General features: G+C 46.3%; 1 protein-coding gene and 1 gene segment (V, D, J or C); one reads left to right on the forward strand and one right to left on the reverse strand.

The window, feature by feature from the left end:
- Positions 1 to 441: 441 nt before the first annotated feature.
- Positions 442 to 12,417, reverse strand: slc1a8b (solute carrier family 1 member 8b). Of its 2 annotated transcripts, none has more exons than XM_056590850.1 (11): positions 12,253 to 12,417; positions 11,296 to 11,375; positions 9,483 to 9,701; positions 6,864 to 6,906; positions 6,240 to 6,453; positions 5,537 to 5,636; positions 3,362 to 3,595; positions 2,137 to 2,331; positions 1,728 to 1,862; positions 954 to 1,062; positions 442 to 588 (listed from the first exon to the last, which is right to left on the reverse strand). In XM_056590850.1, exons 1-11 carry the CDS (start codon positions 12,415 to 12,417, stop codon positions 442 to 444), a joined length of 1,641 nt encoding a protein of 546 aa, XP_056446825.1. The 2 variants fall into 2 exon arrangements, with proteins under 2 accessions (XP_056446825.1, XP_056446823.1); XM_056590848.1 differs by having other exon boundaries at positions 918 to 1,062.
- Positions 12,418 to 16,912: 4,495 nt separating this feature from the next.
- On the forward strand, positions 16,913 to 17,974 carry LOC130382946 (immunoglobulin kappa constant-like; the record flags this gene model as incomplete). The annotated part of the segment is given in 2 exon segments: positions 16,913 to 16,946; positions 17,472 to 17,974. Coding segments are annotated over 2 exon segments (360 nt in total), but the record flags the coding sequence as incomplete, so codon positions are not given.
- Between the last annotated feature and the right edge of the window lie 4,764 nt (positions 17,975 to 22,738).

Raw genomic sequence — 22,738 nt, forward strand, 5'->3', positions numbered from 1 at the left:
CCATAGAACAGATTAAGGCATATCCTGACCGAAAGACTATTCGATCCCCCTTTTCCAAGCGATTGGCAACACAATTGTTCCTTTATCACTAATGGAGTGCGTTTCCCAACCTCTTCAGTCGAATGATAGTACAGGCCATCAAGAAATAGAAAGCTCAGGTTGACTCCCGGCTATTTTACTACCATAACAGCTCTTTGTCAGCCATCCCCTTTTCATTCATCTTTCTTCAGAAAGAACAATTCAAATCCTGCCCATGAATTTAAAATGAAGTCATCTGAAAACTTTCCGGTTTGTGCGCGTTGATCCCAGCGGAGTGCAGCGTGTGCGTGCGTGTGTGCGTGCGCGTGTGTGCGCGTCCCCTGCAGTCCTGTTCTGCACATGCTGCCCACGTTGCCTGCCTCCTCCAGGGGGTGGCTGCCCCCGGCCGTCTCGGCCGCGGGCTCAGACCTGGCAGAGGTTGTAGCAGGCTAGGGGCCTCTCCATCACCTGGTCGCGGTCCACCTCGTACACGTAGTCGCAGCGGTGCGACATCAGCGGGGCCTCCGACATCGTGACACTCTGGTTCCCGAAGGAGATGGCCGTGTCCCTCTATATCGACACACACACACACACACACACACACACACACACACACACACACACACACACACACACACACAAACAAACACACCTTAGAAAACCCTTCACCTTGCCAATGTGTAGAGTAAATAGTCCACCCACAGCCGGATATAAAGAGCAGTTATAGTCACCATGCTCTCATATTAATTCAGTCTTCATGTCAGCCTCAGCCTCTCATCTCATCAATCTCAGCTCAACCTCCTCTCTGACCTCCACCTCCTCTCTCTCTCTGACCTCCACCTCCTCTCTCACTGACCTCCACCTACCTCCCCTCCCCCCCCCCCCCCTCCCTCTCTTACCCGGTTGGGTCCCACTGTGGTGTTGGCGGTGGCGGCGGCGGCGGCGGCGACGGCGGCCTTCTCAAAGTCCTTCTTGCACAGGTGGGCCATGATGCCCGCCGCCAGGGCGTCGCCCAGCACGTTGATCATGGTGCGGAAGCGGTCGCTACGGAAACCACAGAGCTCCAAGTCAGGTGCGTGTGGAGCGGCGTGTCGCCGGCCTTTGATTGGTCGATTTTATGTGACAATTTCTTTAGATAAAATATGAAACAGCACTCTGTGTCACACATTGAAACACACCAATAGTCAGGGATGACTAAATAAAGCCCAAAGGCTAATTTCCATTGTGGTCCCAGGTTTGTTCTTTAAAAAAAAATAAAAAAAAAAATAATAATAATAACTTTCTTTCTTTCTCTTTTAATTCTCACTGCGGTATTCCTGTGCACCTCTGCCGTGGGAGCCCGCATCTCCCTCTAGGGTCAGTAACACCTAAACGGCTGATTATGGTCCCACGTTCACGCAACGCAAGGGGTTTACGGACCCCTTACGTCCTCGCGGACCCTCCTTGCGTCCACTGCAAGGGCCAGACGTGCGCCTCCCAAAAATTGTAACCTTCCGCAGAGGTGATGCAGCAGCAAGGGCTGTGATTGGTCCGTTCACTCAAACTCGACGCAGAACCAAATCAGGAGCGTCTGCGTGGTCCTTGTGTTGCGTGACGTGGGATCATAATCAGCCCTTGAGACATCCTGTCTTATCCAATCATAAGACCTCATGGCCACCCCCAGTGTGGTGCGCCGGGGCGTGGCCCTAAAGGCCGAGGCCGTCACTCACAGGACCCAGTCGATGGCCACGATCAGCGTGATGTCAGCGGGGGGCAGCCCCACCGAGGTCAGCACGATCACCATGGTAACCAGGCCGGCCTGGGGAATCCCGGCCGCGCCGATGCTTGCAGCGGTCGCCGTGATACTGGGGGGGGTGGGAAGAAGAGAGAGAGAGAGACAGAGACAGAGAGACAGAAAGGGAGAGAGAGGAATTTACATTTCCCACAGGAACATACATTGAATTTGGAGTTTTGATTGTTGTCGTATCGTGTCTCGACATAGTTCACTTTATGCGACAGACGATAGGACTATCACCCCCCAACTCCTCTCTCTGACCTCCACCTAGCCTCTGACCTCCACCTCCTCTCTGATCTCCTCCTCTCTCAACTCGTGAGAAAGGTCAACGGTCACCTCCTCACCTGATGGTGACCAGCTGGCCGAAGTCCAGCTCGTACTCGTTGACCTGGGCGATGAAGATGGCGGCCACGGCCTCGTACAGCGCCGTGCCGTCCATGTTGATGGTGGCGCCCACGGGCAGCACAAAGCGGGCGATCTGCCGGTCCACGCCACAGTTCTCCAGCAGGCACTTCATGGTGATGGGGAGGGTCGCAGAGCTGTAGGGGGGGGGGGGGGGGGGGGGAGAGAGAGAGAGAGAGAGGGAGAGAGGGAGAGAGGGAGAGAGGGAGAGAGGGAGAGAGAGACAGAGACAGAGACAGAGACAGAGACAGAGACAGAGACAGAGAGAGAGAGAGGGATTCGATCATGCCACCATCAGGGTAAAAACGAGCACTCATTTTCTTAAGGCAAAATCCAGGGAGCAAGTTTCGAGTTCTTAAGACTTGGGCGAGTTTCGTCTGGGAAAAATCCTGAAAAGCTTGGAGACAATTGGAAAGGGGACATCATCGAGGGACTAGAATAGCTCGGGATAATCCTACATTTATTTTAAAGAATAATTCCACAATGCCTTCCACTTAGTAATGAGCGTTCGTGAGACGACGGTGAATACAATGTGTGGAAGATGTCTGCTGGGTGAGGAGGGAGGAGGGGGGTCTGCTGGGTGAGGAGCGGGGAGACGGGTCTGCTGAATGAGGAGGGGGGAGACGTGTCTGTGGCTAAGGGGGGAGACGTGTCTGCTGGGTGAGGAGGGGGGAGACGTGTCTGTGGGAGAGGAGGGGTGAGGGGGAGGGAGACGTGTCTGTGGGTGAGGGGGAGGGAGACGTGTGTGTGGGTGAGGGGGAGGGAGACGTGTCTGGGTGAGGGGGAGGGAGACGTGTCTGTGGGTGAGGGGGAGGGAGACGTGTGTGTGGGTGAGGGGGAGGGAGACGTGTGTGTGGGTGAGGGGGAGGGAGACGTGTCTGGGTGAGGAGGGGGGAGACGTGTCTGTGGGTGAGGAGGGGTGAGGGGGAGGGAGACGTGTCTGTGGGTGAGGAGGGGGGAGACATGTCTGTGGGTGAGGAGGGGGGAGATGTGTCTGTGGGTGAGGAGGGGGGAGACATGTCTGTGGGTGAGGAGGGGGGAGACGGGTCTGTGGGTGAGGAGGGGGGAGGAGGGGGGAGACATGTCTGGGTGAGAAGGGGGGAGACGTGTCTGTGGGTGAGGGGGGAGGGAGAAGTGTCTGATTGGTGAGGAGGGGGGGAGACGCACCTGGACGAGGTTGCCAGGGCGATGACCAGCGCCTGCAGCAGCCCCCTGATGTAGGCGAAGGGGTTCTTCCCCGTGAGGACGTAGAAGAAGAGCGGGAGGAGGATGAGGCCGTGGACGAAGAGGCCCGCCAGCACGGTGATGAAGTACATGCCCAGCTTCTCCCCAAGGTGGGCCGGGTCGTGCATGTCCAGGATCTTCCCCGCCACCAGGAATACGATCCCGAACGGGAAGTACCTGGAGGAGACAAGGAGCTGTCACGAGGAGGAGGAGGAGGAGGAGGAGGAGGAGGAGGAGGAGGAGGAGAGTACCTGAGGGGACCGGACCAGGAGCTGTCAGGAGGAGGAGGAGGAGGAGGAGGAGGAGGAGGAGGAGGAGAAGGAGGAGGAGGAGGAGGAGGAGAGTACCTGAGGGGACTGGACCAGGAGCTGTCAGGAGGAGGAGGAGGAGGAGGAGGAGAGTACCTGAGGGGACCGGACCAGGAGCTGTCAGGAGGAGGAGGAGGAGGAGGAGGAGGAGGAGGAGAAGGAGGAGGAGGAGGAGGAGGAGAGTACCTGAGGGGACTGGACCAGGAGCTGTCAGGAGGAGGAGGAGGAGGAGGAGGAGGAGGAGGAGGAGGAGGAGGAGGAGGAGGAGGAGGAGGTGGAGGTGAGTACCTGAGGGGACCGGACCAGGAGCTGTCAGGAGGAGGAGGAGGGAGTTCCTAAGACAGACGAGACAACACGCCATCAGGAGGAGGAGTATGGGGAGGAGAAGGGGGGGCTAGTGTGGAGGAGAAGGAGTGCTTGAGAGTTCAAATCAAATCCAAACTTAAATAATATACACATTTGTCATTTCTGGAAAAAAAAGAATAGATTGAAATCGATGATCGGGTTTGTTTTGAAAAAATCTGAGATTTTCGCCCAGCCCGCCCTAGTCGACTGGTAACCAGACGGTTGCTAGCTTAATCCCCGGTGCGTGAATGTGTGGCGCTCCGTGATGCAGATCCCCACATGGGCCGTGGGCGGGCCCTCTCGCGTGCGCCCTCTGGGCTGTACACGCCAACGGCCCGTTACGTGTTCGTTTCATTGGCTTAGCGGCGCGCTAAGCCGCTTAGCTTGGCCCACCTCGCCACCGCCGGGCGGCTGCAGGCTGCAGGTCAAAGGTCAAGGGATCACTAAGTGATTCTCTTCCTTTTTTCCATCTAAGTCTGGGGAATTACCGTGGAATTACGTTGGTTCTTTTCGCCACTAAAATTGCACCTGGTAAAATGACCAACACCCATAGCATAGCGCAGCTAGCCGCAACGTAGCAGCAACACCCGACGTTTAGCCGCCGGATCTCTCCAGGCTAATGCCAGCCGGGTTTGCGTGATCGCACTGACGTATTCAGAGGGATTGTTCGCCTGGCCGTAAAAAAATATTCCTGTGTTTTGGTATGCATTTGCATATGATTTAGCTCGACCCGGTTTGAGAACGAGATCGGCTACACAGAGCGATTCAGACGTTCTCAAAAACGTGTCGAGCTAAATCATATGCAAATGCATACCAAAACACAGGCATATTTCTTTACGCCCATATTTTTTTATTTGCATATTGTTTTGTGCATTGTGTATCGGTCTTATACGTGTTTTTCATATTTTTGTTGCCATACCGTACTCTAGCGTTTTTATATTATTGCCGTTAAACATTTATTCAGATCAATCGCTGAATTACTAATTCTGAGGCCTTCAAAATAACAGCGTTTTGCTACCTTCGCAGAGAATCATATTTAGTTATTTATTCAACGATTTTGTCCAAAGCTACGTTTATGCATACGTTTTTAGATCCATGCCATTAATGAGAGGGTTAAGCCTTGCTGCTTATGGAGGTCCCTTCAGGTGGACGGCAGACGTTGGGGTGTGAACCCACAACCTTTGTGTGTGCTGGGAGGCGAGCGCCCTGACCGAAACACTTCCTGCCCTCAGCCGCTTATCTCTAGAACAGATCCGTCCTTCTTAATCCCCGAGCAGCCGCTGGTTGATTGGTTCTGTCTGTTGTGTTGTCTGTTGTGTTGTCTGTCTGTTGTGTCGTCTGTTGTGTTGTCCGTTTTGTTGTGTTGTGTTTTCTGCTGTGTACAGTTGTGTTGTGTGTCTGTTGTGTTGCGTCGCCTGTTGTCGGCGTGCGCACAACACGGTTGCCAGCCAGAGTGGCCACGCACCACATGGCCGCGTTGATGATCTTCATGACGCACTCGTTGATGCACTGGCACACGTTGACCAGCGGCGCGCCTCGCTCGCCCATCTTGCCCAGCAGGAGGCCTGGGGAGAGAGAGAGAGGGGGCAGGATGTGATGTCACAGAGAACCTCTGGGAGTTCCTTACTTTGGCTTTGTGAATGGCTGTTGGTTTCCTTGTTCACATCTGCGTTTGTTTGCATGTGTTTGCGTGTCTTATTTTAATGTGTGTGTGTGCGCACATGCATAAATATATCTATATATCTATATATATCTATATTCATATAGATATATATATATGACGTCATACATACATACAGGTATATGTATGTACTGTATGTATTAATATAGGATTCATGTATGTATGTATTGTATGCATGCGTGCATGTGTGTGCATATATGTATGTGTGAGAGTATATACATATGTGTGTGTGTGTATATGCATGTGTGTGTGTATGCATGTCTGTGTGTACATGCATATGTGTGTGCATATGCATGTGTGAGTATACAGTATACGTGTGTGTGTGTGTGTGTGCGTGTATACGCATGTGTGTGAGTATATGCATGTGTGTGAGCACATGTATGCATGGATATGCATGTGTGAGTATATACGTGTGTGTGTGTGTGTGTGTGTGTATATGCATGTGTGTGTGCACATGCATGCATATGCATGTGCATGTGCTTCTCACCCATGGTGGCGGAGAAGATGACGATCCCCAGCACGTTCATGCCCTTGCTGTTGCCGGGGATGATCTTGTACTTGATGTTGGGCGCTGGGGTGATCTCCAGGAACACGGGGTGGCCCAGCTGGGGGTTGTGGTAGTCGGGCATCACATACACGTAGTTGGCCTGGGACTCCTTCCCGCTGTCGGTCTGCACGATGGGGATCAGATCCGTCCGATACTGCGGCGGGGGGGGGGGGGGGGGGGGTCAGAACGATGACGTCATTTAACCTCGTCTGATGCTTTTTAATGAATGAACTGCCCCGAGTCTGCATGTGTGTGCGTGTATGTGTGTGTGTATATGTATCTGTGTGTGTTTATGTATATGCATTAGTGTGTGTATATGTGTGTGTATGCATATGCATGTGTGCGTGTGCGTGCGTGTGTGCGTGTGTGTGTATACATGTGTTTGTATGCCTGTGCTGTCCAGGGTCTGTAAGCTAGCCTCCCGGCTAACTGACAAGGTTACAGAGATGTTTTTCATTTGTTCTCTCTTTGCCAAACAATGAATGAGAACTAAATGAAACATGAGGGTTGGACTTCAGAGGAATACTGAGCCGCTCGTAGCTAGCAAGACTTCTAACCGCTCACCTGTTGAAAGGTTGCTTCGATCAAATTGGATGGGATCATATTCCTGTAATAGAAATGACACAATACTGTTCAGAACAATTTTATGATGTGGTCAAGGCTGATAATCTAATGTGAATAAGTTGAATGATGATTTCCTGAAGGTTGTGATACATTGAATTTACAGTTGTTATTTTGTGAATATCAGTTATCTATTAGACATGACATCAATGTCTGTTGATGTCATGTTAATATATATGTCATTGCTTAATCTTTGCACATGATTTCAGTAAGCAATCAGATAAAAGAATGATTATAATAAAATAAAGATATGTAATAGCTATTTATTTGATACACACTTACGTTTGTACCTTCTCCGCCACATTTTCAACCAAAGAACAAAATATTAACCCCACCCCTACAAAAGGTTTTTTTTATAAAAAAAATAAAGGTTTTATAAAAAGGGTGTGAAAACCTGCCGAAAGTGCCTCAACTGAAGGAAGAGTTTTACAGAAGGAAGAGGACAGACCCTGAAGCCCAAGGATCTCTCATGCCCTGTCTGTCAAACCCGTAACAGGACTCAGACGCAGCCCTCCGTTGTGGCTGGACCACCCGAGCACTGGACCCTCTGAATTTAATACAGTCCGAGGAGGCCGAACAGGATCGCTGTGTGGATGAATGACACGGGTGTAGCGGCGAGGGCGTTCAGAGAAAGCATAAAGGCGCACAGGATGACGATATGGCCCAATCCCATTTCTACGCCTTACCCCTTCCCCTTACCCCTCCCCCTTGTTTTGAAGGGGTAAGAGTAAGGCCCAATCTCAATACTTCCCCTTACCCCTTATCTTCCCCCTTACCCTTGAAGTTGCGCCTTCATGTGAGAGCTAGTGGTGTCTCAATACCCAATTTGATCAAGATTAAGGGATAAGATTGAGTGCTATGTACCCCTTATTTTTAAGATGATTTGAGAGCTCACTTGGGCCGAATCTCGATTCTTCCCCTTGCCCCCTTTTGCTTTGTCTTTGTCTTTGTCTTAACCAAGACAAAGACAAAGCAAAAGGGGCAAGTAGAAGAATCGAGATTCGGCCTTAAGGCCCAATCCCATTTCTACCCCTTCGCCTTCCCCTTCCCCCTTCCCCTTCCCCCTTCCCCTTCCCCTTCCCCCTTCCCCTTCCCCTTCCCCCTTACCCCTTACCCCTTACCCCTTACCCCTTACCCTTTCAAAACAAGGGGGAGGGGTAAAGGGAAGGGGTAAGGGGTAGAATTGGGCCTATAAGGGCCCCCTTGTTCTGGGTCAAGCTGTAGGTCGTAGGAGTCCCAGGACGGACCTTCTCGGGGTTCCTCTTGAACCGCTCCCCAAACCTCAGAAGATATAAACATACCGGTCTGGGCATAACATTGGGTATAAAACTTTGTGTTGTTGTAACTATGTATTGCTCACTTTTTCATTTTAATTTTACTGCAATGTAGACAAGAGCCGGACGCTCACCAACGACCGTGGAACCATGCTTTGTTAGGCTTAGTTTTAAACAATGACAACTGCCCCCAGGAGCTTTTGGTTTTAAAATCATTAACCTTCTTCTAAACAGAAGCTGAGACCGCCAGTTCCAACCTTCAGCTGAGAAAAGTTTTTTTAGAATCTTCTCTGCGTAATATCTGCGGCCGTCCTCTGAGGGTTCACGTTGGGACGTAGCAGGGTTAAAACAGTGGCAGCACATGTGTCTAGGTCGCAATTACAATACTCTGAGTGGAGGCCAGGTCTGTGTACGAAAGGTAGGCCTACCACAAGTAAATGTGTGACAGGTAAACTTGTGACAGTTGTAGGTGTAAATTGGTGAGAACGCACTATCAATTCATTGTCATTATTATTAGTTAGTAAGTTTCAATTCCTTATTATTTATTACTTAGTTACAGCTTATTGTTATCATTATAATTTTTGTAAGTATATATATGCCTCTGCACTGAACGCTTTGTTCTGTTGTGGGGGTAGTATGTGGTTTTATGAGGTATTATACAGTCCATCCTACAAACCACTGCCAAGCCACTTAGGCTTATACAATGAACACTAAGAATGGACGGTCATCTCCACACTGAACGTTAAACACATTTTCTTCATGCCCTATTTGGTGGATATAGAACATATACACATTATCAGGACAGGTGTGGGAATGGCAGGACACGGATATGACAGGTGTTTGAATGCCAGGACAGTTGTTTCAATGCCAGGCAGGTTTCGGAATGCTAGATGAGTGTTGGAATGTTAGGACATGTGTTGGAATGCTAGATGAGTGTTGGAATGTTAGGACATGTGTTGGAATGCTAGGACAGGCGTTGGAATGCTAGGACAGGCGTTGGAATGCTAGGACAGGCGTTGGAATGCTAGGACAGGCGCTGGAATGCTAGGACAGGCGTTGGAATGCTAGGACAGGCGTTGGAATGCTAGGACAGGTGTTGGAATGCTAGGACAGGCGTTGGAATGCTAGGACAGGCGTTGGAATGCTAGGACAGGCGCTGGAATGCTAGGACAGGTGTTGGAATGCTAGGACAGGCGTTGGAATGCTAGGACAGGCGCTGGAATGCTAGGACAGGCGTTGGAATGCTAGGACAGGTGTGAGGCAGACAAGGGTCGACGGGGCCAGGTACCTGATGAGGTCGAGCAGGGCGTCCGCCGAGGTCATGACGGGGCCGGAGCCGCCATGGTGACCGGATTCCTTCTCCGAGCCGGTTCCCGGGTGGATGATGAGCACCAGGACGATACCAACGATGACGGCAATGAAGGTAGTCCAGAGGTAGTAGGTGATGGTCAGGACCCCCAGCCGGCCGCTGGCCTTGGTGTCCATGGCAGACAGGCCGGACATGAGGCTACAGGGGCAGGAAGGTCTGGTGGTTAGGGGGGAGGGACTTCCCTTCGTATGGACAGGGACAGGAAGGTCTGGTGGTTAGGGGGGAGGGACTTCCCTTCGTAAGGACTCTGTGTTCGGACAGGAAGGTCTGGTGGTTCGGGTGTTCGGACAGGAAGGTCTGGTGGTTCGGGGGGAGGGACTTCCCTTCGTAAGGACTCTGTGTTCGGACAGGAAGGTCTGGTGGTTCGGGGGGAGGGACTTCCCTTCGTAAGGACTCTGTGTTCGGACAGGAAGGTCTGGTGGTTCGGGGGGGGGGGGGGGGGAGGGACTTCCCTTCGTAAGGACTCGTGTTCGGACAGGAAGGTCTGGTGGTTCGGGGGGAGGGACTTCCCTTTCGTAAGCACAGGGACAGGAAGGTCTGGTGGTCTGGGGGGAGGGACTTCCCTTCATAAGGACTCGTGTTCCGGCAGGGGCAGGAAGGTCTGGTGGTCCGGGGGGAGGGACTTCCCTTCGTAAGGACTCGTGTTCGGACCCCGATCCCAGATTCTACCCAGAGGAATATTTGAGCAGGATGACGGCTACATACTCAGAAATGGTCACTTTCAAGTCGCTTGGATAAACACATCTGCTAATTGACTAGACAGGGGATCAAGGAGTAGTCGGAGGTAGGAGCATTGGGGGGGGGTCCAAAATCCTTTCCGTTTTTGGACTGGATTTCAGTCTGATTTTTTTTTTTTATTCGGCTCCCAGTGAGGTTATATAATTCACTTTCCATTCGCAGCATCAGCATATTGACTTAGCGTTGTATTGACTTAGACTTAGCCATCCAGGCATTGAAGTTTGCGTGTCACATGGTATTTCAGTCCGGCCGGGAAATTATTACGGCCCTACGTTGTTCAGAAAGCACCACCAAATCAGAGGGACTCTCTCGTGCTAACCTCTTGTCTTAGTTCAGTCGTAAGTGTAACAAAAACACCTTCTCCTATGAAAAGTGCAGATTTTCATCTTTTAACATTGATATTCAGTCTCGGTTGACTCCAAGGCCACCCGTTCCTTGGGTGCCACATTGTTATGAAGTTTATCTCGACTAAAACTCCCTCCCATGATGGTAAGGTGGTGGGGGAGGGAGATGGATGTGTTAGGGTTCAAATCTAAATTGTACTGAAAGCCAATTGTTTATGGCTCATGCCTGCTTATGGGAGAAAGTCGATACATAGAACCTATGTAGTGAGGTGACGTGCTGCAGCCTATCAGATAGACGCAAGACTTTTTACCAACTGCCCTAAAATGTATATTCATCAGCCAGCTAGAACCTTTCCCGATTCAAAATCCATTAATGCATTTACAAACCCTATTTTTAAATGTCGACAGGTTCGGCTGGGGACAGCTGACGCTGCCAGAAACGGGGGCTCTCCCCGGACGAAAGGCACAACTGGTCCCCCTACCCTATCGCTGATTGTTCCTCTCCTCTCTCCTCTTGTTCATTTTTGGGAGAGACTTTCAACGGCCAGACTGATGGTCAGAGAGAACGTGAACGTTCCCCGCGGCTACACAGCCGTAGACAGGCTCCCCCCGGATCACAAAGCTGTCCTGTTGTCATATCAGCGCGGTACCTGGAGGTGATGAGGGGCAAGATCAACATCTTCAGCATCCTCATCAGCAGCTCTCCGGGGAAGGAGAAGTAGATCTTGGCCTGCAGAAAAGCAGAGATTGGGAGGATCAACTGAACCATTTATATTAAATTCTAAAAGTGTGAAATGGGTTTGATTTATATGTTGGAAATGCATGGTATCCACTTTAATTCATGTTTGTTGCATGATATAACAACGGTACTCTTCTATCGATGGTTTTGATTATGCTAACGTATTGCCAACGTGTTGCTAACGTGATGCAGACGGCGCCCTGTGATCGTTAGTCTCCCGCCAGGTAAGGCCCTCAGTGGTGGATGAGAGCCAGTTGTAGGCCTACATAAACCGGTTCAGTAAGTGAAAGCTCACCTAAAGAACAATAAGAATAAAAAGAATAATAATAATAATAATAATAATAATATTAATAATAGCCTAATAATAATAATAACAATAATAATAACAATAATAATAGCCTACACAATTCAAGGCATCGCTTTAAATAGAAAATAGTAAACAATCGAACAATTCGAGCGAACAATGTGAATGAAATTTAAAAGGGTAAAAGTATTTAACAATTAAGTCATACAGCCTCAATGTGAAGCACATGTGTTGTAGGCCAGGGGATCTGCACATAATACCAATATTTCTACGTATGGAAGTATATAGCTGTCACACACTTTTTATCTATGTAGGCCTGTTATATTTGTATCCTAATACTAACTATTGTGTATGGTGATCCTAATTATCCCTAGGGGTGGGGTGGTGGGGTCGGATGACTATACCCGAATTGCTACAATCACGATATTCTACTTTACTTTATACAACATTTTAAACCCGAATCGCCCATAAAACATTTCAGCTTTTCCTGCATCCATCCATCTATTCCCACCCTGTCGGTCTACCAGGCCTTGGAGGTGGGGACAAATATGCGCCCTGCCGTACCTGCGTGGAGAGGTTGAATGACCGCAGGAGGAAGCCCAGCACGCAGCCCGTCACCACGGCGAACACAGACAGCGTCAAGAGGCCGTTCCGCCGGCAGTAGTCCTTCACATACTCCCGGACTTTTACCGACACCATGTTCCTAAACATCCTACGTAACATCTCCATGTCAAGCTCCTCGTCTCAATAGTCCCTCGAAAGTGAGGCAGCTGTTTGTATTTCAGGTGAAGGGGTGTGTGCTGGAGGGTGTGTGTGTGTGATGCCGGTGTAAGTTGTACGTGGGTGCAGTTGGTAGGTGTGTGTGTGTGTGCTCGTATTGCGGTCCAACTTTACACTGAAGGGCTCAACCAGCCGCAAATAGGAAGCACCGGCTAATCAATTCCCTGTACATCGTGGGGCTAACAGGATGAGCATATTAAGGGCTAAATGCATCCATGCGTGCTTCATGACTCTCCAGCCGGTAGCTTCAACTCTCAATCATTTGTTATGATTACTTGGAACCACATGCCTTTCGTTTTCGTTCCACTCATACAGACCGTGTTTCATTATCTATTAGCCTTACGCGTTACAATGACCCAATTTATTTACACTTTATGTTCCACTGGTATTTCTACCAGTGGAACATAAAGCTGGGACACAATGAACAGTGAGTTATATTTTCAACGAAACTGCACATTATTTTCTACTTAATAACCTGAAAATATACTTACAAAAATTATAATGATAACAATAAGCTGTAACTAAGTAATAAATAATAGGAATTGAAACGTACTAACTAATAATAATGACAATGAATTGATAGTGCGTTCTCATCAATTTACACTTACAACTGTCACAAGTTTACCTGTCACACATTTACTTGTGGTAGGCCTACCTCTCGTGCACAGACCTGGCCTCCACTCAGAGTATTTTAATTGCGACCTAGACACATGTGCTGCCACTGTTTTAAACCCATCAGGCAAGCGAAGGAAAGCCTGTTGCATGTTGTGTGCCACAAGACAAAGGCTAATGAAGTAAAGACACAATACTGTTTGGGTGAGTAAATGTTTTATTACCCACATGAATCCAAATTTACTGAATCAAACAAAACCTAAAACGTAATCTGCCAACTGGTCAGAGAAGTATTGATTTTTTTTTCCGCCAGAAATAAAATAATAAGCAATTAGCAATATGAAAAAAATAATAGAATCTTTAACATCCACTTGAAACGAGTCCAGAAAGCTTGGAAAGAGGGCATTCTCTTGCGCTGTAAACACTGGGTTCTGTCAGTGCCGTGCCATGCTAATTCGGAAGGTAGGCTAACCACGTCTGCTAAGATCAAGGAGTCAAGACGTGTCAAGTTAGCGGCCAAGCTAACCTCGGGACAGCTCAATTCTTTGCAGTCAGACAATGACGACAGACGTCACACGTGGTTGATCCCATAAAGTCCTGATCCTTGTATTTGGACGATGGACGAGGAGCAATAGCTAGACACTCGCGCGCGCGCGCGCGCACACACACACACACACACACACACACACACACACACACACACACACACACACACACACACACACACACACACACACACACACACACACACACACACACACACACACACACACACACACACACACACACACACACACAGTTTCAGGAAGAATATCTTTGAATCGGATTTACATTCTCTGACCCTCCCCTGGCTTTGTGCTTCGTTTGTGGGGAGACATAAGGGAACAGTTGCATGAAGCACAGCACAGGCCAACCTTTCTAACTAAATTGTGAGAGTAAATTGAGTATTTGCACCCTTTTAATGTTTACACTGCCGAATAGAACGCACATACATAATTTGTTATTTTAATTTTTCTCCCCAAAATATTGTTGCGCCGTTGATGGGGTAACTCTGCTGAATATAGTTCTAAGCAGGGTCACACAAAAAAAAGTTGGAAAACCACTGGGCTATAGGCGTTAACAATGGAAGCTAACTCATAAATCTTCTCCAGCCTTTACCTTATTGGCCAGCAACATGTAGGCCTAACCTTCATAAGATACAACAACAGCAATTTGTTGAATTATTGTTGTCGCTTTTGTTTTGCATGGAGGCATTGCCCGGTTGGGAATAACTGATTGATAACAGTAATAGGGGAAAGGATGGTTGAGGTGTTTTTTTAAACTACCAGCCGATTTGGTTCTCCGGTTTGAATCCCTGTTGTTTACAGGGATTCGACATGTGTGTGTCCTTGAGAAAGATGCTCTCATGTCCTTCCTGCTCCTGAAATAAAAACATACGTTGTTAACCCTTCAACCCACCGTATAGGCTACCTCTCTTTTCCCTCTGCTGTCTTTGGCGGCATTAAAGCTATATATATATATATATATATATATATATATATATATATATATATATATATATATATATATATATATATATACTACCCACATTTATAATATATATATATATATATATACATAAGAACATTCGATATTAATGTGACATAAATGTGGGTAGTTCAAATTGAGTTAATAGTTCCATTTTGAGGGACAGTTAAAAACGATGGGATTGTGGCTTATTCATATATGTGAAACTGTTTAGTGAACTGTAGCTATTCAAGTGCTTTCCAGTCTTAAGTGAAGTGCACCTCTGTCAATTGAGATACACAAGGTCAGTGGAAATCGAATCTAGGCCTGAGGTTTCCAGAAGCGTCTCTTGATATTACAGTGAAAACAGGCAGCTCAATGATATCCTCTTGTGGCCAACCAGTCATTACAATAAAGACGAGTCGACTCTTTTCGTGTTGTATTCAATACGTAGGAGTTGTATTTAATATGTTGTAGTTGAGGTTCTAGTTGTATTTAACATGTTGTAGTTGAAGTTCTAGTTGTATTGTTTAATTTTTTTTAGTTGCTTTGGTAATTATTTTTTTGTTTGCATTAATACTTTGCATTCTTATTGTTTTGTATTGTATTTGTATCCTGTGTTTTTTCGCTGCAACAAACACACCTCTCCTATGGGGGAAAATAAAGTTGTATCTAATCTAATATGTTTAATATCTTGAAGATATGACAGTAGTTTTATCTTATATGTGTTATTTGAGGTGGAACTTGTATATATAATTTGAGGTTCAAGACTAGTTGTAGTAAATATGTGTTAGTTGAGGTCAAAGTTTTATGTGACATCTCGTAGTGGAGGTAGTATTGTTATTTAGTAGTTAAGGTAGTAGTTGTATGTAATATGTGGTAGTTGAGGTAGTGGTTGTATGTAATAAGTTGTAGTTGAGGTAGTTGTATGCAGTAGTTGAGGTAGTAGTTGTATGTAACACGTGGTAGTTGAGGCAGTACTTGTATGTTTACTAATGCTGAGGAATCAAATGCTGGCTCTTGGTTGAGGCCCCTGGTTAGAGCCAGCTCTGTGCTCAGCGCTCTGTGTCAGAGTCTCTTCCCCCTCAGCAGCTGCAGCAGGTTCCTGCTGTAACAGCTCAGTGTCTACGCAGTGTGACTGAGGGAGGTTTTTGTACGGCTCTCAATCACTGTGTGAACACATTGACACTGTTAAGATAGTGGATACTCTGACAGTGATAAACTGCTGCATCTTCACGCTGGGCGCCGTTGATGGTCAGAGAGAAGTCAGTGCTGCTTCCACTGCCACTAAACCGAGCTGGTGTTGATGATTCACGTGTACTGACACGTGTTATTAGGAGCTTGGGTTCTTCTCCAGGCTTCTGTTGATACCAGTACAGAAAATCATTGTTGTAAACCGCTGGGTTTGTTTTACAGGTCAGAGTGACTGTGGATCCTGGAGTAAAGGACACTACTGGTGTCTGAGTCACAGTCACCTGACTGCTGGTTCCTGTAGAAAACAAACAAACCAAACATTGAGTTATCCAATAGAAAACACAAGCAAACAGAGAAGGGTGGTCCACATTTAGACTGAGTGGAATGAACCAACCTGTTAAGGATCCACAGACCACTGTCCAGAAAAGGCGGGTGAGGTGATTCATGGTTGCCACGGTTTCTGGGGTGTTGAGTGACAGCTCAGAGTCCTGCAGTGTTGAACTCAGAGGACTTTAAACCCTCTCAGAACCCCAGTTTCAGCTGAGCATGCAAAGCTTCCTCTATATGGAAATGACCTGTTTCCACTCATCAGACTGGGGGTGAGAGTGACTGCAGACGTTCTGGGAGGACCGCTGTATCTCTTCTACATTCACACTTTTGGAATACAAATTCAGATTTAATGGAAACTATTGGAATTTTTAATGTATAACATTTTATCTGGTTGAGGTCGATCTTGGTTTGTATGACATCCTTTGACTCTCTAATTTAGATTTATTATTACCTAAAACCAGAATAATAGATAAAAAGATATTGTTCTGTTTAAAATAAATGCATGATTATAACATTGGCTTTTAGGTTTTTTAATCGGTCAAAAAAATAGACTTGTGTTAAAACAATAAACCTTTTGTAATTTTGCGTTTATAAAGGTTATGAAAATAAATGTAACTAAATTTATTTCATTAAATCTATTCAAACAATTAATTTATATTGATTATAATTCTTCCAGTGAATCAAATATCGACTAATTCATCCATTTTAGTGAAAAGCCAGTGTTTGTGTGTCAGTGAGATGAGTCTTTAGTGTGCGGGAGGTTTTTGTACAGCCTCTTAATGAGTTTGTATCACTGTGGTACACTTTTGGTGGAGGCACCAAACTCATCGTTGACTGTAAGTACAAGGACACTTTTCTTTGCCTGGCATATTTAACTTTCGCTAAACATAATTATGCGTGATAATCGTATCTTTTGGAACTTTCTATGTTTTTAATTTCTGGTCGTTTTTTTAAAGATAAACTGAGGACAAAGTGTAGATATATTGTGGTACAGAGTTCTGTCTTTTAAATTACATTGCATACGTTACATATGTTCTACAATATAATGTATTTCATGAAAGACCTCATTATTGCTGTGGCATTATTCATTTATTGAATTTCGCAAATCAGTCATATTTAAGTTTGAAGAAATTCACACTTGTCGATTAATGTTAACCCAATAAAATGCTAAATGTTGAAGTTCAATCATTTTAAATATAAACATGTTGTTACCGTTTTAATGAAGAGATTTTAAACACAATGGTTTCCTTCCTCTTTAATGTCACCAACTGCTGGTGAACAAGAAGCTGTCCCTTCCCTCTGTGCTCCTATGAGGCTGATGTTAACTGAGCCTGTTGTCCACTCCTCTCTCTCTCTTCCAGTGGGAGTGGTGCAGCCCACGCTGAGCGTCCTCCCTCCCTCCAGAGTGGAGCTGGAGCAGGGCAGTGCTACACTAGTGTGTGTGGCCAGTGGGGGCTTCCCCTCAGACTGGAAGCTTGGCTGGAAGGTGGGGGGCAGCAGCAGGTCTGGGGGGGTGTCAGATAGCCTGGTGGTCCTGGGGAAAGATGGCCACTACAGCTGGAGCAGCACCTTGACCCTCCCTGCAGACCAGTGGAGGAAGGCGGGCTCAGTGAGCTGTGAGGCCAGTAAGAATGGCCAGACGCAGCCTGTCACTCAAACCCTGAATCCTGGAGAGTGTTCAGAGTAGAAAGGCTCCAGCATGGAGGTACTGGAGGATACAGATCTCCTCTGACACGTCTGCTTTATGTCTCTCTGTCTCAGGTGGCACCGCAGCTTTTGATGATTTACATTAATATAACATGTCTGATTCATTAACGTTATGCCTTCAGATATTTACCCGTTGCTTGTGTTGGTCACATGTTGAACATTTAATAAAGATATAAAGAATAAATTCTTCCTTGTCATCATTTACTATCGTTTATCTGCTGTATTTTCGAATTAATGTGGCTTCTAATGAGCATATAAAACCTCTGCCATCTTCATCAAACAAATTTCCCCACGGGGGGAGGCTATGATGTATATCTCTGAATGAGCAAAGTGTTGGTTGTGTGGATTTCCTTGTAAAGTGTGTTCAGTGTATTCAGTGGACCAGTGTCATTAATAGAGCCACTGCTGCTGAAATGACCCACGTGTCTGACTGACTTTCTGTCATTTCATGTAATAGTAGTTCAGAGAGATGTCAATTCAGTATCCCTCCCCAAGACATAAGAACCCTAGCAGGCTGAGTGGGGAAAACAGTAACATATTCATAATGTCTGTCTATGAGTCAAAGACCAAACCGACAAACGCTAAAATATGTTTTACTTTAAACGTATTCTGTGAGCAGTGAGCTGTGGCTATTCAAATGATGTCCAGTTTAGTTCAGCAGATGTGCACCTGTGTCTCTTTAGAGACAGAAAGTCAGAGAAAATGTAGGGCTGAGACTTTCAGAAGAGTCTCTGGAGATTCCACTGAAACCAGTGTGTGTGCATGTCTCCATACCTGCCCAATGGCGCTCTCTAGTGTCCAACCAACGCAATTGCAATAAAGGCTGATTCAGATTCAGATTCAATACTTTATTGCCCTACAACTCTGTACAAGTTGCTAGGGATTTTTTTTAGTGAGCTCGTGACAGTACATAGAATAGAATGGATACCATGTGACACGGCCTTCCTCAACAGACCTATTTGTCCTATATGCAAACTGAAAGGGGTCTAGACAGACAGCTTTGGACAGATGATCACATATGATTTTTTCAAAGATTTTCATTATGACAGATGTAAGAGCTACCAGTCTATAATCATTTAAACCAGTGATGCTGGGCTTCTTGGGCACAGGAATAATAACGGCTGACTTAAAACATGTGGGGACTCTGCATTCCATCCGAGACCAGTTAAAAATGTCTGTGAGTACTGGGGTCAGTTCATCAGCACAACGTTTGATGGTAGTGGAGGATACGAGGTCAGGGCCTTCAACTTTCCTGCAATTCATCTTTTTTAGTAGTCGCCTAACCTCATCCTCCTGTATGACAAAAGGAGGTTTTGATGCCTGTTGGTTGTATCATTCCAGTCAAAGCAGCAATAAAATTAATTAAGACGGTCAGGCAGCTTAGGGTCGTCACTGACTACTAGCGCAGTGCTAGAGTAGTTAATGGAAAAGCTGATTCCATGGACTCCACTCTGTTCACCTCTTTAACAATCATTAAAATATTCCCTTGACCCTATGACCCTTGGTTCATAGATAAATCACATCAACCCACTTTTAAATCTCCTTATTGAATGTGAGCTCTCTGACTGGACAGCATTTATTATTGTGCTACGTACGGTTTAGTAACCTCGGTCAGAGTCTGGTGAACTGTTGGGTATGCTGACCCGGTTTATTATTTATATATTTGTTCGTATCTTGTGGGGGGAGTTGGCTTCGGCTGGGTATCCATCCCCCCCCCCCCCCCCCCTCTCTCTCTGGTGTTGGGGGGGTGGAGTGTGTGTGGTCGATGGCTGGTTGAAGCAGCCTCACCTGGCCTGAGTCAGGCTGATTGGACTCTTGGGCTGAGACGGGCTCACACCTGTGGAGAATCAGTAATCAAAGCACAGATTATAGACCAGCCGTCACACACACACACACACACACCACAGTTGTAACTAAATCAATTTTCAACCGTTTATCTTCGTTCAAACCGTTTAACAAATCTACACACTTGTATCTTCCATAATATCTGAACGGAATTTCGATATCATTTAAACTTTCTTCAGAGTCACAGTTTTAGTTTCATACCGCTTCGTTTTCAGCTGTTTTTATTGACGATGTCTTCCCATTCTGATACACCTACTTCTTATGACATGAGAAGACACACACACACACACACACACACCTGCACACATGCACATATAGTCATTAATTCCCGCTTTGCACCTCCATGCCACGCAATACAAAATACAGTTCATATTGGATTCTGAGCATTTGACAATGTAGTGTCATTTGTTTATTTCATATATATTTGTGTACCAAGCATGATTTACAAGGAAAGGACATATATTTTAATTTCTTCTGTATTCATCTGTATTCATATTCACATAAACTCGTACTACAAAATTTTAATGCAAACCAGTGTCGGGGAGCCTCTGTCCATCCTGGCCGTACCACCTGGTCAGGAGGGAGGGAGGAACGGACAGAGGGTCCCCCCACACCTCTTGGTATGACAGCCGCCCAAGGCCGCAAACCAAGCCTACGTCTGACTGCAGGACGACGGGCATCAAGCTACACTGCTGCCATGGTCTCTCCTGACTCCGGTGAACCTCACCACCACCACCACCACCACCACCAGCTACCAGTAAGTAGCCTTGTTTTGTGTTTCTCATTTGCCAGTTGAGGGGAACATATTTAATTTAGCATTACAGTGTCTACAGAAAAGCAGGCAACATGTTCCCTCTTAGGCCTAACTCATGAGCCACTTCTGCAGCTGCTTCACCAGCTGTATGGACACATGAACTGATCTTCTAAAGGTGTATGCTGAGGTGGCTTCATCAAGAACACTTGGCTCTCATATCACTAAATCCTACTGGAGGGATGAAGGCAGATGCTGTATACTGTGAGGACAGTTGCTTGGTTAAGCAGAAGACTCCACTCATTGGTACACATGTAGACAAATCTAGGAAAATAAAAATTATTCTATTTCCTCAATGCACATGGCAGCCTTTGCATCTATTTGGCAACCTGTAATAGGCGAGTTTGGAAGGCTGGTTAGTCAATGACGGGTAAGATCCCACCTTAAACATTGGGACAACCTAAGGCAGGCACAGTCACGATTACACTGCTTCACTCAAGTCACTAAAATAATGACAAATGGTTACATGATAACGGTTGCCATGTGAAAAATATGTGCTTTTACGATATATGCCTCGTTATTAAAGAACAGCAGTACTAAACTGTGATAAAATGGGAACCCACACTTTGTTGATCAACTTAAATGGGATGATATGTAGGTAGGACAAGTAAGGAGAGATTACAATGGAGAGCAAATGTCAAAAGAAGATACAATAAAATACTTTTCTTTGACCAGCTCAACAAGAGTATTTGTTTTTTTCTTAAACCAACAGTAGTAATATCTTAGTTGGGCAGTCATTGTTAGATTTTGAGTAAATGGAACATAGAAAATGAGTGACCAGGGTGTTGAGGTTGATGTGCTGGTGAGTGAGCTAGTCGCTGTCAGGTGGTGTGGCCAGGCGTCCAGTCATGATCACAGCAACTAAACCAAAGACGCAGTATGTGAGCAGTGAACTGTAGCTACTCAAATGATGTCCATTTTTAGCTGAGGTGCACCTGTGTCTCTTGAGTGGCAGAAAGTCAGTGGAAATATAGGGCTGGGAGTCTCTGGAGATTCCAGTGAAAGTAGTATGTGTGCATTTCTCCATAATAGCTCAATGGCGTCATCTTGTGTCCAACGAACGCCATTGCAATAAAGACTGATTCCATGAACTCTACTATCTTCAGCTTGACTTGATTCATAATAATAATAAGAATAAGAAAGTCGTTCCTTTCATTATGACGCAAGCTGCTTTAACTGTAGGTGACAAAGAACAAAACAACGTGAAAGATTATATTTTGAAATTACGATAAAGACTGATTCCATGAAATCCATTAATATTACTAATAATAAGAAAGTCATTCCTTTCATCAGGACGCAAGCTATTTTAAATGTAGGTGACAAAGAACAAAACAACGTGAAAGATTATATTTTGAAACAATCAAAAACAATAAATAAACGAATAAATAAGAAAAGATCATGTTCCAAAGTCCAGGAGGAGGAGGAGGAGGAGGTGGAGGTGGAGGAGGGGGAGGGGATGTGTAGGGGAGGGTTAATTGAATTAAAAGTGGTATGGTTCAGGCCATGTAGGATATATTCAGGTCCAAATCATGTAGGTGGGGCAGAAGGGTCTGAGGTGAGCGGGTGACAACACCTGGCTCTTAGACCAGCCAAGGGCTTAATTAGTGCCGAGGGGAGCACTGTTGTTTTTAGATTGAAAGTTTAGATTATTTAAAGTTATTTTGAATTATTGATTTCGGTTTTTTTGTTTATTCATTTTCCATTTGTTGCCTCCTGATGGACATTTTTTGTACCTGAATAAATTCATGCCAACGGCCTTGCTAACATCGGTCGCACTGCCTTCAATCCTTCCACCGCCGCAAGGCCAGCCTGGTAACAGGAACCAGTGATAGGGATAAGTCTGGGACCCCCCCAGGTTGGGGACTGGAGAGAAGGGGCAGACGGAGCAGCCGTCCATGGAAGGACCAGATCCCCGACCTTCTGGGACTCTGTCTTCTTACTGCTGAGGGGGGGGGTCATGTAATGTATGGAAGTTGAGGTTGTAGCCGTTTTCAATTAGTTGACGTTTGAGTTGCATACAAAGTTGTAGTAGTTGAGGTAGTAGTTGTATGTATAATATTGTAGTTGAGGTAGTATTTGTGTGTGATACGTGGTAGTTGAGGTAGTACTTGTTTGTTTACTAATGCTGAGGAATCTAATGCTGGCTCTTGGTTGAGGCCCCTGGTTAGAGCCAGCTCTGTGCTCAGCGCTCTGTGTCAGAGTCTCTTCCCCCTCAGCAGCTGCAGCAGGTTCCTGCTGTAACAGCTCAGTGTCTACGCAGTGTGA

Source organism: Gadus chalcogrammus, chromosome 5, assembly GCF_026213295.1.
Source record: "Gadus chalcogrammus isolate NIFS_2021 chromosome 5, NIFS_Gcha_1.0, whole genome shotgun sequence".
Classification (NCBI taxonomy): domain Eukaryota; kingdom Metazoa; phylum Chordata; class Actinopteri; order Gadiformes; family Gadidae; genus Gadus; species Gadus chalcogrammus.

Excerpts from the sequence above, each read along its gene's own strand:
- slc1a8b (XM_056590848.1), bottom strand. The coding sequence starts at position 12,417 with ATGGAGATGTTACGTAGGATGTTTAGGAACATGGTGTCGGTAAAAGTC. Across the intron at positions 5,637-6,239 it reads CATCTTCTCCGCCACCATGG|GCCTCCTGCTGGGCAAGATG; the intron begins GTGAGAAGCACA and ends CTCTCTCCCCAG. Across the intron at positions 3,596-5,536 it reads ATCATCAACGCGGCCATGTG|GTACTTCCCGTTCGGGATCG; the intron begins GTGCGTGGCCAC and ends TGTCTCCTCCAG.